This window comes from Notolabrus celidotus, chromosome 18, assembly GCF_009762535.1.
Source record: "Notolabrus celidotus isolate fNotCel1 chromosome 18, fNotCel1.pri, whole genome shotgun sequence".
Classification (NCBI taxonomy): Eukaryota; Metazoa; Chordata; class Actinopteri; order Labriformes; family Labridae; genus Notolabrus; species Notolabrus celidotus.
The window spans coordinates 23,683,900-23,696,353 of record NC_048289.1 but is presented as its reverse complement, the minus strand read 5'-3'; the positions used below and the strand labels follow the sequence as shown (position 1 = coordinate 23,696,353).

The following is a 12,454-nucleotide window of genomic DNA, read 5'->3' as shown; positions in this document are numbered from 1 at the left end:
TATTTTATACAGTCTATGGGTATCACATAGCATCGTAACGTATCATACCGTATAGAAAGGTACCGAACTGTATCGCATTGCATCATATATTGTTTCTTATCGATTTGTATTGTATGGTATCATATCGAATCGTATTGTGAGTGTCTTATTGCATCGTATCGGATCATATCGCATGGTAACATATCGTGTCATATCGTATCGTGGCATATCGTATCGTGGCATATCATATCGTATCGTATCCCACCGTATCATATCATATTGCATAGTATGGTAGGGTATCGAATTGTATTGTATTGTATTGTATTGTATCGTATCGTATCGTATCATATTGCATCGTATCGTATCATATCTTATCGGATCATATCTTATCGTATCCTAACGTACTGTATCATATCACATGACATCACATTGTTTGGTATCGCATCATGTCATATTGTATGGAATCCTACTTTAAGTTGATTATATCATTACATCCCTGTTTGAACTATTTTGCAGCAGTGGGTAATGATTAGTCTCACTTAAACACAACGAGAAAGGATTACATGGAGTAATTTTCTTAATCAAACATCGTCAGTTCTAAAGCATTACTGCTGGATTAGTGCTTGATTTCTTCATGAATATGCAGTGTATATGTAGCACTGTGCAGCTGTGCTCAGTGCAGTGACAGAGAAGTGAGCAGTTTGAGGAGATGAGATTGCATTTAAAGGATGACTGCATACAGCATATACACTAGGTGAGCAAAAATGTGCTTGTAGTCCCATTAACTCCTCTATCTCTATCCCCCTCCTACTGCTCACCTCTTCCCTCCCTGTCTCCTCCCCCTCCCTCTCCTCTCTTTCTCTCTCTCTCTCTCTCTCTCTCTCTCTCTCTCTCTCTCTGTAGTTGTTCTACCGTGTGACAGAGGAGAGGGCTCGCCAGGCGGAGCTCTACTTGGTGGGCATGGTGTGCTACTACGGCAAGCACTACTCCACCTTCTTCTTCCAGACCAAGATACGCAAGTGGATGTACTTCGACGACGCCCACGTCAAAGAGGTGAGACACAGTTTGCAGTTGGAGGCTGCATGCTGCAGGACGGGGACGGGGCAGGAGGAGGAGGAGGAGGAGGAGGAGGAGGAGGAGGAGGAGGGGAGGGTGTTGTACGGTATCTGCTGCATCTCCAGCTGAGCTTATGAGAGCAGTGATGACGAGAACTAAAGCTGTGTGTTAGTTTCAGTGCTGCATGGTCAAGCAGGGGTGTATTTGTTAAAATTGATAAGGTGTTCCAGGTTTTACCCCTGTCTTTATGTGGATCTTAGTGCTGCTGAAACTGGTCCTGTGATGTGGTATTTGATGATGAGGCGTGAGTTTTGTCCCATACGGCTGGAAAATGATGTGAATATTGCAGTGGCTGATCCGAGGAAAGCTGGGCTGGTTTGCTGAGTCAAAATGTGAGATAAAGTGGATTTGCATGTCCTTGAGTCTGCTGTCAGCTAATTAGATTCTAAAGCTCATAAAAAAGTGTGATTGTATGGTGAGAATAAGGACACAGCTGCACAATGCATGTTTGACCTTCTACTTGTAATGCCTCATGAGTAATAGTGTCTTCAAAAGGATAGATTTACTTCCTGATTTAGTGTGTGCCTGTGTGTGTGTGTGTATGTGTTTATATGCATGTTAATGTGTGTCTTGATGTGTGTGTGTGCTGCCCTGCTGCACCTCCAGATCGGCCCGAAGTGGAAGGACGTGGTGTCTCGCTGTATCAAAGGCCACTATCAGCCCCTGCTGCTGCTCTACGCTGACCCCCGTGGGACGCCGGTGATACTGCAGGAAAGCCCCAACCCCTGTAGCAGCTCCAACCCGCAGCTGGAGCTCCAGCACTGCAGCAAGGCCGGCTACGACAGCGAGGACTCCGGTACAGCAGAGACGACACACATCAGATAACATTACTCTGTGTTTATCACCATCAGGGAGGTGGTGGTGGGGGTCGCATGAGGGGTTACAGCTTCAAAGCTCTGACCTTCAACCCCGTAATCCAGCTTCTAGCTTGGGACACTACTGAGGACTTACTTTGCTGCAAAAATATGGAAACGCAGGATTTACTGAAAGGTCATCTCTTATTTCTTCTCTTGTTCTCTCTCAGGTCGGGAGCCGTCTATATCCAGCGATACTCGCACCGACTCTTCGACAGACAGCTCCAGTCACAGAGCGTCCCGCTGCAGACCTCTCCACCAGTCCACAGGCAGCCACCTCTCCAGCGAATCACAGACCACAGTGGTCTGTAACTACGACATCGGCACTCCGCCGCACGTTGCTGACACCGGAGGTAAAGCTGCATTTGAGTCTGAAGTTCTTTAAACTTCATACTAGAAACATTGGCAGCTGCAGTGTTTTCAGAGAAACTGCGGAGCTTGTTAGGGACAGATACAAAAAGAGCAAAGGTCAGTTTTGAAGTCTCAGTCCAAATGAAGAGACTTCTTTATCCCTGTGCTTCATCACTGCAGACTGTTCAGGTTTTGCACCCCCTACGCTCAAGTTTGCTTGCACTGCTGCAGGGATAATTGCTCCCAGTGGGATAAATAAAAAGAAACAGCTATTGGATTTACTTCCCCTTCTTGTCCCACACACAGAGTCAGCGGTGGAGGGTCCTCCCCGCCCTCCCTCTCCTCCGCTGCCGGAGTACAAGGAGACGGCCGTCTTCCTCCTCTCCTCCCGCCGACCGCTCACCTCTTCTTCCTCCTCCTCTCGTCCCCTGTCCTCCTCCTCATCGTCAGGAGTCGGGGGCTGCGAGGGGGGAGCTGGAGGGCCCCACTGGGAGGATGAGAGCACCAGCAGCGAGAGCAAGTCCAGGTGCTGCACTATGGATAAACACACAGACACATGGAATGCATGAATCAACTAAAGTAACTTCAGTGATCAAAGTAAAAGCGTAATGTCTACAGCAAAGTTTCTCTCTCAGACGCTTTCAAACAATCGATTCAGAGTGACGTATTTCTAGTCTTTATCATGAATACAGACATGTGGAAGTTCTGGTATCATTTCATAGTTCCTTGTGCCGCATATAACCCAAAAATATACGACCACCACTAGAATCTTTCCACAGTATCTAAAGTAAGTACTGCATAGCTGCTGCACTGCTCTCTGCAAGCTTTAACAGCTGCCTCCACCTCCCCAGTGACTTGTTTGCATAAAAACTGTGAATTTGAATGTAAGTTTTTCCTCCTGTGAGTGTTTAGAATCACAGAAAGTTAGTATGAAATGTTTCAAGATTGAAAGCTTGTTTCACCAAATAAGCAGATTCAGGTTTTGTAACTAGAATGCAGGTACATGGTGCAGTAAAGAGTTAAAATCTCGATGTGCTCGCCCTGACTGAAGTGGATTTAAGTTGTTTTGTAGGTCAGGTATTTTTGTTTCTTAAGCTTTCAAATCTGAAATGAGTTATTCAGCTTTATTTTTGGATGATCCTACATAAAGATGAATAACATCTACTTCCCTTGTTCTCCAGCTCTTCTGGAAGCCGCTACAGGCCCACCTGGAGGCCCAGGAGAGAGGCCCTGAACATCGACAGCATTTTCACCCGACCGAGAGGGTCCTCTCTGGGCTACAACACTCTGCCTGGTCCCTCTCTCCCTCCTGAGCCGCAGGACTCTTTTCCCACAGCAGGGCCCGCTCCTGCACCCACACAGCCTGGGTTACAAGAGCCAGAAGGGAGGGGGGCTGGGGAGTTGGAGGCAGGGTTTGGGCTGGTCGGACAGCCCAGGTCTCTGGGGAGCGGGCGGACGATGGGTCCACCTGCCCCTCCACCTCTGAGAGGGGTGGAGCACCAGCCGCGTCTGATTCAGAGGATGGAGAGTGGCTACGAGAGCAGTGAGAGGAACAGCAGCAGTCCCGACAGGTAGGAGACTCACACATAACAATTACTGTCTCTATCTCTCTCCCTCCGTCATTCATCGTCTTTCCCCCTCTGACTTTCTCTGTCACTCTTGATTTTCCGTTCAATTTAACTTTAACAGCTTCAAATTCGGATGTGACATTAACAACAACAAATTGTCCAGCAATAGTTGCCCAAACATATCAATCAACGGACATATTTGTCTGGGGAATGGCACTCTTATCGTTCCCTCCCTTTGTGTCTCTTCTCTTGCTTTTCCTCTTCCTCACCCTCCAATCACAGGGAGGTGGGGCAACAGAAACGGGTGCTGATGTCAGGACCCTCATGGCGTTCGGTGCCGAAGTCAAAGAGCAGCGGCGCCATCCTGCAGGAGCTGCCCTCCCCCAGCTGGGGAGGCGGCACTATCTCAGGTGTGTATCCGTGTGTGTGTGTATTCAAACGGTTCCACCGTAACTCACTTTTTGAATCAGCTAAAGGCTTTGTGTTTCTTCCTTCCTTTCATGTACTCCTGCGAGTTCAGGCTCAGGGCGCAGTGAGCTGGACGAGCTACAGGAGGAGGTGGCGAGGAGAGCCCGCCAGCAGGAGCAGCAGAAGCGGAAGGAGGCGGAGCGGGAGGCAGCCATGGGATTTAACCCCAAACCCAGCAAATACATGGACCTGGACCAGCTCCAACACCAGGGTAAGGAGGAGAGAGAGACAGGAAGAGACAAGTAAGGGGGAAAGAGGAAAATATGAGAAGTGTTCAGAAAGAGTCAAAGAGGTCAGTTCACCCAACTTATGGCAAACAGATTTCCTCACTTACCCCTGGAGCCAGCTAGTGATGCAAACTTTTTGTTTTAATTTCAGATATTTGACTCTTCTCTTCTTCCATTTAACTGAAGGAATAGATTTGGATTACCTTTCTTAAGATTAAAAACGCTCATGGCAATGTCCCTGCCTTGAAAAATGCCAGAATCAGTCTGTGAGGAATTGTGTTTTTGTGTGAACTGCTCCTTTAAGATGACATTTAAAGAAGAAAAGTGTAAAAGCTGCACATGCTTACTGTAAAACAATCTTAAATTTTACCAAGGAACTTAAAGATGGGGATTCTTTTGGCTCTGAAATCAGAGGGAGACAAGGAGCGTTTCCACTTTGGCTGACAATTGCAAACACGCTACAACGGCCCAAAACATTTCCTTCATAAGCAGCGCAAATACAAAACTAAACCCTGTTTGAAGACACAAACCAAAGCAACAAAATGTTGCATATAAAGGAATGCTGTATAAAGGAAAAACAACACATTCACATTCTGGAAGTACAGGAACAATGCTTAGTCAAAAAGCACATACAAAAATCCCTCTCCAGCTCAATGATATGCAAGTTCTCCAGTCCACCAGGGGGAGCTCTGTGTGGAAATACTTTGACCTGAGAGTGCTTTGTAAATACTTCCCATATCAGAATATACTTGAGGAATAATAGGCTGTTTCCGAAATCGCCTACTATACTAGCAGTACGTACTGATATGTCCAAAATTCAGTATGTAGTATGTAGTATGTGAACAAGAGCAAAATCTGCAGTAAGCCAAAACTCCCCGGATGTCTACTGATTCGGGAAAATATCTCAGTGTGCATCGGACCAGTCTGCCTCGCGTACTGTTTCCCATAATGCACAGCGCTCGTTCTGCTTTTTCTTTTTCCTCATTTTTTGACGGGAGGAAATCTGTTTTTGGGTGCTGTGAAAGTTATCAAATTACATATAAACCACTTCCTAACTTTTTAAATCATAAATGGATGCTAAATAAGCATTTTATTTATCGGCTTCGCTGTTGTTTACTTCCGCTTTCTGAAACCGGAAATCCAGCGAAGTCTGGCTCAGCATGCTGCATGACAGATCGGACAGAACAGTCATACTACATACTAAATTCAAACGCAGTATGTAGTAGGCAATACCTACTGCCTACTACATTAGTAAGTAGTATGTAGCAGGCCGTTTCGGAAACAGCCATACTCAGCACTTCTCTTCTGTTTTCTCATACTTCAGTCCAAAAAGTGAAGCTTTTCTCTGTATAGCTCCTCCTGCAGGCCTGGAGACTTCAGTTGTATCGACTCACAATTCAGCATATTCTGTCGCATTTGTTTGTCTACTCTATTTTGTATGCCATTTGGAATTGGTCTTGTTTCTAAAGTTACAACTACTTCCTCCCAATGGAAATGTTTGTGGAGCCAGTTTGCCCTTGTAGGCCACAGTAGTTTTATGCTGTGCGTCATTCCCTGATCCAGGCTGATGAGGTGTATTTTTATGTTAAAATCTTGCCTGGTGCAGCTTTAAGGTCACATTAGCACCTGTTGTCTAGCTCAGCAGTGACTTGTATGTCCGTGGTTCTGTCTGACCTCCTCTTTGTCCTCATTCCCATCTGTTGGTTTGTCTCTCCATCTGTCTCCCTCTGTCTTTTTTAAATTTGTCTGTTAGTTCACAGTGTGTTACTATAACTCATGGTGTGTTTATTTTGTGTGTGTCATCTATCAGTATTTAATGACGAAAGATGTGTGTCTGAGTGCGTCTGCATTTGACAGTACCAGCTTAGTTTATTTGAGTTCAGTATAGTTGAGCAGAGCAGAAAGCAAAACCTCAATCAGGTTAGATTTTACCAACATGTGAACTACTGCGGGGCATTCACTGACCAGCAACAAGTCACAACCTCAATGTCTTGAATACAGTCCAGGGAGTTTACAATGTGTGTCATATTTAAGGAGACTTCAGCCAAAGTAGACAAAACTCTGCGGTTTGTAATGTTTTCGATCATTTTGACCTGGGGTACTAAGAACTTTAATTATAAATTGGGGGTTTGGACCATAAAAAATACCACAAAATACTAATTATATAAAGTGTACGTAAGAAGCTGCCAAATTAAAAGCGTATGATTCGGCGTGAACAGCTACATGGGGCGCATGCTTAAACCGCTAGACCAACCGGTGCCTCTGAACCCTCAAATTTTGTGAAGACAATCAAGTTTCCTTGAGGATAATTCCTACAGACTTTGGTCACCTGACCTAACGCTCCTGTGCAGAACTTTTGCTTTATGTTGATTTTTGGCGCCCCCTCTGGACGTAGTGGCACCTTTAATTAGCCAGTTATGTCCTGTACATGTGTAATGGCCCTTTTCCACTACACAGTTCCAGCCCTACTCGACTCAACTCGACTCGGCTCTACTCTACTCGACTCTACTCGGTTTGGGTACCTTTTCCACCAGCCCGAGTACCGACTCACGGTGGGCGGGGTCATCATAACACAGCTGCGCGAAACTGCGTTCACGTCGATTTTTGAAAGTGACACAAACAGAACAATCACAAACAATGGAGGCAACGGTGTACTTGCTGTTCCGTACAACTCCAGCTGGATCCGTTTGTCGGCCACTAGACCCAAAAAAGTCTGGACCTCGTCAACGGACCATGTAGAAACTTTGCCTGCAGATGTTGTACAGTACTGATGTTGGTTTTTAAAAAATGGCGGGTTTGATTCCTGTGTTGGGCGTCGCGCTCGTGACTCTTCGGTGTTGACATTCTCTGACTAATCAGTGGCCGGCAGTCCGTCGACGTCACCTTTTAGTATCGGCTCAGCTCTCTTGGAACCAGAGCAGAGCAGGTACGAAAAACTGGTATCTGACACAAGGTACCACGCCCGTGGAAACGCAACACAAACCGAGCAGGGTCGAGTCAAGTCGAGTAGAGTAGGGCAAAGACGAGCCGGTGGAAAAGGTCCATTAGTGGTGATTTCTGACAAAAAAAGAAAGTGGCATCCTGCTCTCTTTTAACAGCCAAAAGTGTCACTCACTGCGATGTCTGTTTTGGCATCCCGTTAATTACGCAATCTGACACCTACCCCCCTGTTAAAGCTTTTACAAGCATCAAAAATTAAGATACAGAAAAAAATAATCATGTGGATGATGGTCTGGTTTGCTCAAGTGGGTCACAAAGAGGCACCGGTATTGATTTCAGTTTGTTTCATGACCAGCTAAAAACTCCCCACAGGAGCTTTAAGTGTGTCTGCAAAGCTGGTGAACATTGTAGCCGATCGACATCAGCAAGTCAGCTTGGTCAATGCTGACTTGCTAAATCTAGCAGCTTAGATTTAGCATTACTGTGCCATAATGAAGCTTCAAAGAGACACTAGCATGGCAGTAGGCTACTTGGCTTGTTTGACCTATCTCAAGCAAGTCCCCAAACTTTATGAACATTGAGTGAACCGTTAGGACGTGAGACTTATCGTGGATAGGACTGCTGTGAGAGAAGTTCTGACCAAAAAGAAAGGGAATAACTTCAAAATAAAAAGACACACCTAGTGACAAGTGCATCTTACGTACAATATTTAACAATATTTGCATTCTCAATTGAAATGTAAACATGACTTTGAAGAAATGTGACTTCACTTTGTATCTAAACAGATTAGAAGTTAGGCCCAACAGCTCTGATGTGGTTCACACTTCTTTCTTGTGCTTTTCAGCCACGTGTCCACAAATATCTGCCCATGTGTTACTATTCTCAGAAAATGTGTGTGTACGTGTGTTTTTGTGTGTGTGAGAAAGATCCATGTATGAACTGCAGGTGTGCAGGTTTTCCCCTCCAGCTCAGCACTAACTAAATCTATATCAGGGATTATTATGTTGTGTCCTGTCTGTCCTACTGTGTGTGCTTCAGTGTGTTCAGCCCCATGTACCTGACACACACAGACACACACACACACGTACACACACACACCCCTGAGAGAGTACACTCAACCTTGATGAAGTGAAAGGACGACTTGCGAACGAACAGATGGCCTCACTATCAGTGCGGTTACGTAACAGAATTTGGTTTCCCACGTCCGTATCGATGGTTTCAGGCGGACTCCAAACAATCTGCCTCAGTGTTTTAGAGGACGTTACAGCCAACAACAACAACAACAGAGCTGCCATCAGTCTTTCTTTATTCTGTCTCCATCAATCAGAAATCTATAAACTCCAGCCAAGATGGGGGATGGCTGCTCTTTTGTTGTCTTCTTCTTCATCTTTTTATAACCAACTAACACCATTCAAGGTGCGTTCACAAAGCTATGCACCACAGTAAGCTGTGTCCGAACAAAAAAAAACTCTTTTGTCTCTTTTTCCCTGTCTGGTGTCTTAGCTTGATGAACGTAGCCTCAACTTTGCTCCTCACATTTCAAATCCTGACTATTTGACTCACTAACTACTGAACAGAATTCACATAACAATGCATTGACATTCGAATTGCTAAATGGGAGGAGATGCTAAGTGTGGAAGTATGTCTTCACGCTTAAAAGATTTTGCATTTACATTTTTTTTGGTCTAAATGATATTCATATTTGTTAGGGGAAAAAGGGGGGCCATATTACAAAGTAAGGCTTTAGCAACATCTCAAGGTAGTACAGTTAGCAAAGGTTCATTTTATGGCAAAATTGATTTAAGTTTTCTTCTATAAGGTAATAAGTTTGACATTTTATTAAATTTTTTGTCTTTTGATACAATTATTTGATGGTTGTCAGTTAAAATCAAGCTGCAACCTCCAGTCTAAAAATATGAGTCCAATGCGGAAGTGCTAAAAACTGCAGTTCATCAGGGATCCGCTTGAGGCTGGATCTTTACAGCAGAAGTAAACATGTTTACAGCCTGGTACAAAAGACGAGTGTAGTCTGGATAGCTCATTTCTCGATTGGTACACACTGTAGAGGGACGAATTTTTTTCTAACGCGACAATTTCAAAGATATTGAGATTACGAGTCTTCCAATAAGAGGCACAGCTGACTTGATTGACAGACGGGAACACTGTAGCTGTTGGCTAGGAGGCTCAAAGCCCGCCTCTTTACGTCACAATCCCTCGACAGCAGCAGTATGGCTGCTATTGAGCGATTAGCCTCAAAACAGCGCTTCAGAAAACAGATGGGTGACGTCACGGATCCTATGTCCATATTTTATACAGTCTATGGTTAAAATGTATTCCGCTTTGTGTCAGAGAAAACTGTTAACGTTAGCTAAAGCTGCATGTAGCCTAGTTATCAAAAGAGGGAACAAATCAGAGCTCAAGCAAGTTTTGGCTTTTTCATTTGGTAAATTAATAATGAAAACAGCAAATTAAAGACACTTTATTTTTGTAATTAAAACTAAAATCTTAACGTCATCTGTATTGTTTGATAGTCGTTTTAAGCTGTAGCCTAATGTAGCTAACTGTTAGTCGTGCAAAAAATGAATTTTGGGATGCTGTTCGATTGTATATAGGACTAAAAATAAAACTTTAGTGACTGAATAACTGTCACTTAATTAACTATAACTAAAACCCAAATCTGAACATTACCTGTATAATTTCACAGGTTTTAACGAAGAGTTATTGAAAACTTAAACTGTTATATAGCTCACTGGTTCCCAAAGTGGGGGTCAGGACCGCTTCGGGGGTCGCCAGGCACTGATGGGTGGCCGCCGAGAGATCCCATCCAAAAGAGTTGTTCTTCAAAGGTTTTTTTTTTCTTCTGAATATCTAAAATTGTATATTTTATCCATTATTATAAAAATCTAAATAAAGATATCGGTAAAAATTAATGCAAATCAGAATCTGTATATCCTATCACTGCTACAGACTCAATCAATCAATCTATCAAGCAATCAATCTTTATTTGTATAGCACCAAATCACAACAAATGTTATCTCAAGACGCTTTTACAAACATAGCAGGTCTAGACCACTCGATGTTAAATTATTAACAGAGACCCAACACCAAGTTAGGGTAAGACTCAGACTCCACTTTAATCCATCATGAGCATTGCACATCGCAGTATTTAGCTAGTTACAGTGGCGAGTAAAAACTTGAGCAGAACCAGACTCATGTTAGACAGCCATCATGCCTCGACCGAGACTATACATTAAGATTACTTGCATTCTTGCAACCTTTTTTAAATAACTATGAAATAAAATTATGGTATTTTGGCTTTCAGTTTCTAATGTCTGTTTTTGGCTTGCCCATGGCTGTAAGCAATGTTTAACAAACCTAAGTAAGACGTCCCGAGTGTCTGGCACCATTACTTTGGGGGTCCTGGGTTGAGAAATTTGGGAACCCCTGATGTCGCTAAGTGCAAACAATTTACTTTCTTTGACACCTTTGTGAAAATAGTATATTTAGATATTTTCTGACCTTGTTGCTCATATTAATATTCATGTTTCAGTCAATCCAACCAAGTTAAACTGATACTGTTATTAGAATGTCCAAAATGAATCCTCCCACGTAGCAACTCCATTCATTGTGACACAGACACACGCAGACACTGAGTTATATCAGAGGAGCGTAATGCATGCTAGCCCCCTCATAACCACTCTTTCTGCTCTGCCTCTGTTTTCTCTCTTTTGTGTCACTGTTCTTTCATCCTCACATATTGTCTGTCTCCATTTTTCCTCTTCTCTCTGTCTTTGGTTTTTCATTATGACTCCTTCGTTCTTTACCACTCTGTCATTATATCTTTCTGTCTTTTCTCCTTTTTTATCTCCCGCTCTGTTGTTAACATCCTCAGCTGTGCTCAGACCCCTGCATGAGGCTAACGCTCATAGCGGATTGGCTGTAGCTGCGTGCATGAGGAGCACTGGGGGCCCAATCAAACGCGGGCAGGATCAGGAAATGGAACGGGAGACAGGAAGCACCCGCCCACAGGGGCCACGCAGGTACCACCACTGTACCCCCCCCTTATGTGTTCAAAGCTGGTGCCTGTCTCAAAACCACCTCAGACCCCCTTCCTCCCTTCCTCCTTCCCTCACTTCGTGTGTGTCCTCGGCACGAGCTGTTCCCAAACCCGCCTCAGGACTCCTCTGTGTGTGTCCTCTGGGTGCTGGCTGTCCAAAAACACCTCAACACCCTCATGTGTGTGTCTCTGGCTCTGGCTGCCAAAAAACAACCAAGAACCCTTTATATTTGTTACCCGAGCACTGCACCCTCACATCCTGCTGTATATGTGTTTTGAATGTGTGTGTGTGCGCTCTCACAGACACACACTTGACTTTACACTGTAACTTCTGATGCTCTGTGTGTTTGTGCGTTTGTTGCAGTGCAGTAGAAAAAAAACCTGCTTTGCTGGGCTCTGTGTTGCCATCGAGAATAAAAAGAGAGAGAGTTTCTCTCTGCTTCACTGTGCTTCACTGCCTCCCCTCATTGTTGTCGTGCTGCTCTTTGTAGCTGTGTGCTGCCAAGGCTTCCCTCTGCTCTTTGTGCGCTGCTGATCTGTCCTTCTGTGCACTGGAAAGCTGCAGTCTGTGTGTGTCTGTGTGTGCGACTGTGTTTCTATGTTCTGCTGTGCGAATGCAGCCACAGATCCTGTCTGGTATCCTGTTTGTTGTTTTTTTCCGTCTTCGCTGCTGTTTGTGTGTTTCACTGATTCAGAGGGTTTCTCCTTGATGTGTCAGTTTGTTGCTGTGGAAGGAGGAGAAACAGAGACTCAGCAGGGAAGTTTTTATTCAGCTGAAACTCTGCCTTCTTCGGAATGACCTTTCCAAACAAGAATTTATAAACACATTCTGTGTTATGGGATGCTTTCAAAAGTTTTATTGGAGAAAAAAAAATCATCAAATAAAAGAAAAGG

The 12,454-nt window shown here is 44.2% G+C and overlaps 1 protein-coding gene across 2 annotated transcripts in view; it reads left to right on the top strand.

Moving 5' to 3' along the window:
• usp54b (ubiquitin specific peptidase 54b) overlaps positions 1–12,454 on the top strand; it is an 89,720-nt gene that overhangs the window by 62,245 nt on the left and 15,021 nt on the right. For both annotated transcript variants that reach the window (XR_004634805.1, XM_034708830.1), the window contains exons 9-16: positions 883–1,032; positions 1,702–1,891; positions 2,120–2,302; positions 2,607–2,826; positions 3,482–3,871; positions 4,151–4,278; positions 4,389–4,547; positions 11,396–11,543. Coding sequence is in view for 1 of the 2 variants with exons in the window: in XM_034708830.1 (XP_034564721.1) it covers positions 883–1,032; positions 1,702–1,891; positions 2,120–2,302; positions 2,607–2,826; positions 3,482–3,871; positions 4,151–4,278; positions 4,389–4,547; positions 11,396–11,543 (1,568 nt within the window). In the remaining variant the exon portion in view is untranslated. The remainder of the gene's footprint in view (positions 1–882; positions 1,033–1,701; positions 1,892–2,119; positions 2,303–2,606; positions 2,827–3,481; positions 3,872–4,150; positions 4,279–4,388; positions 4,548–11,395; positions 11,544–12,454) is intronic.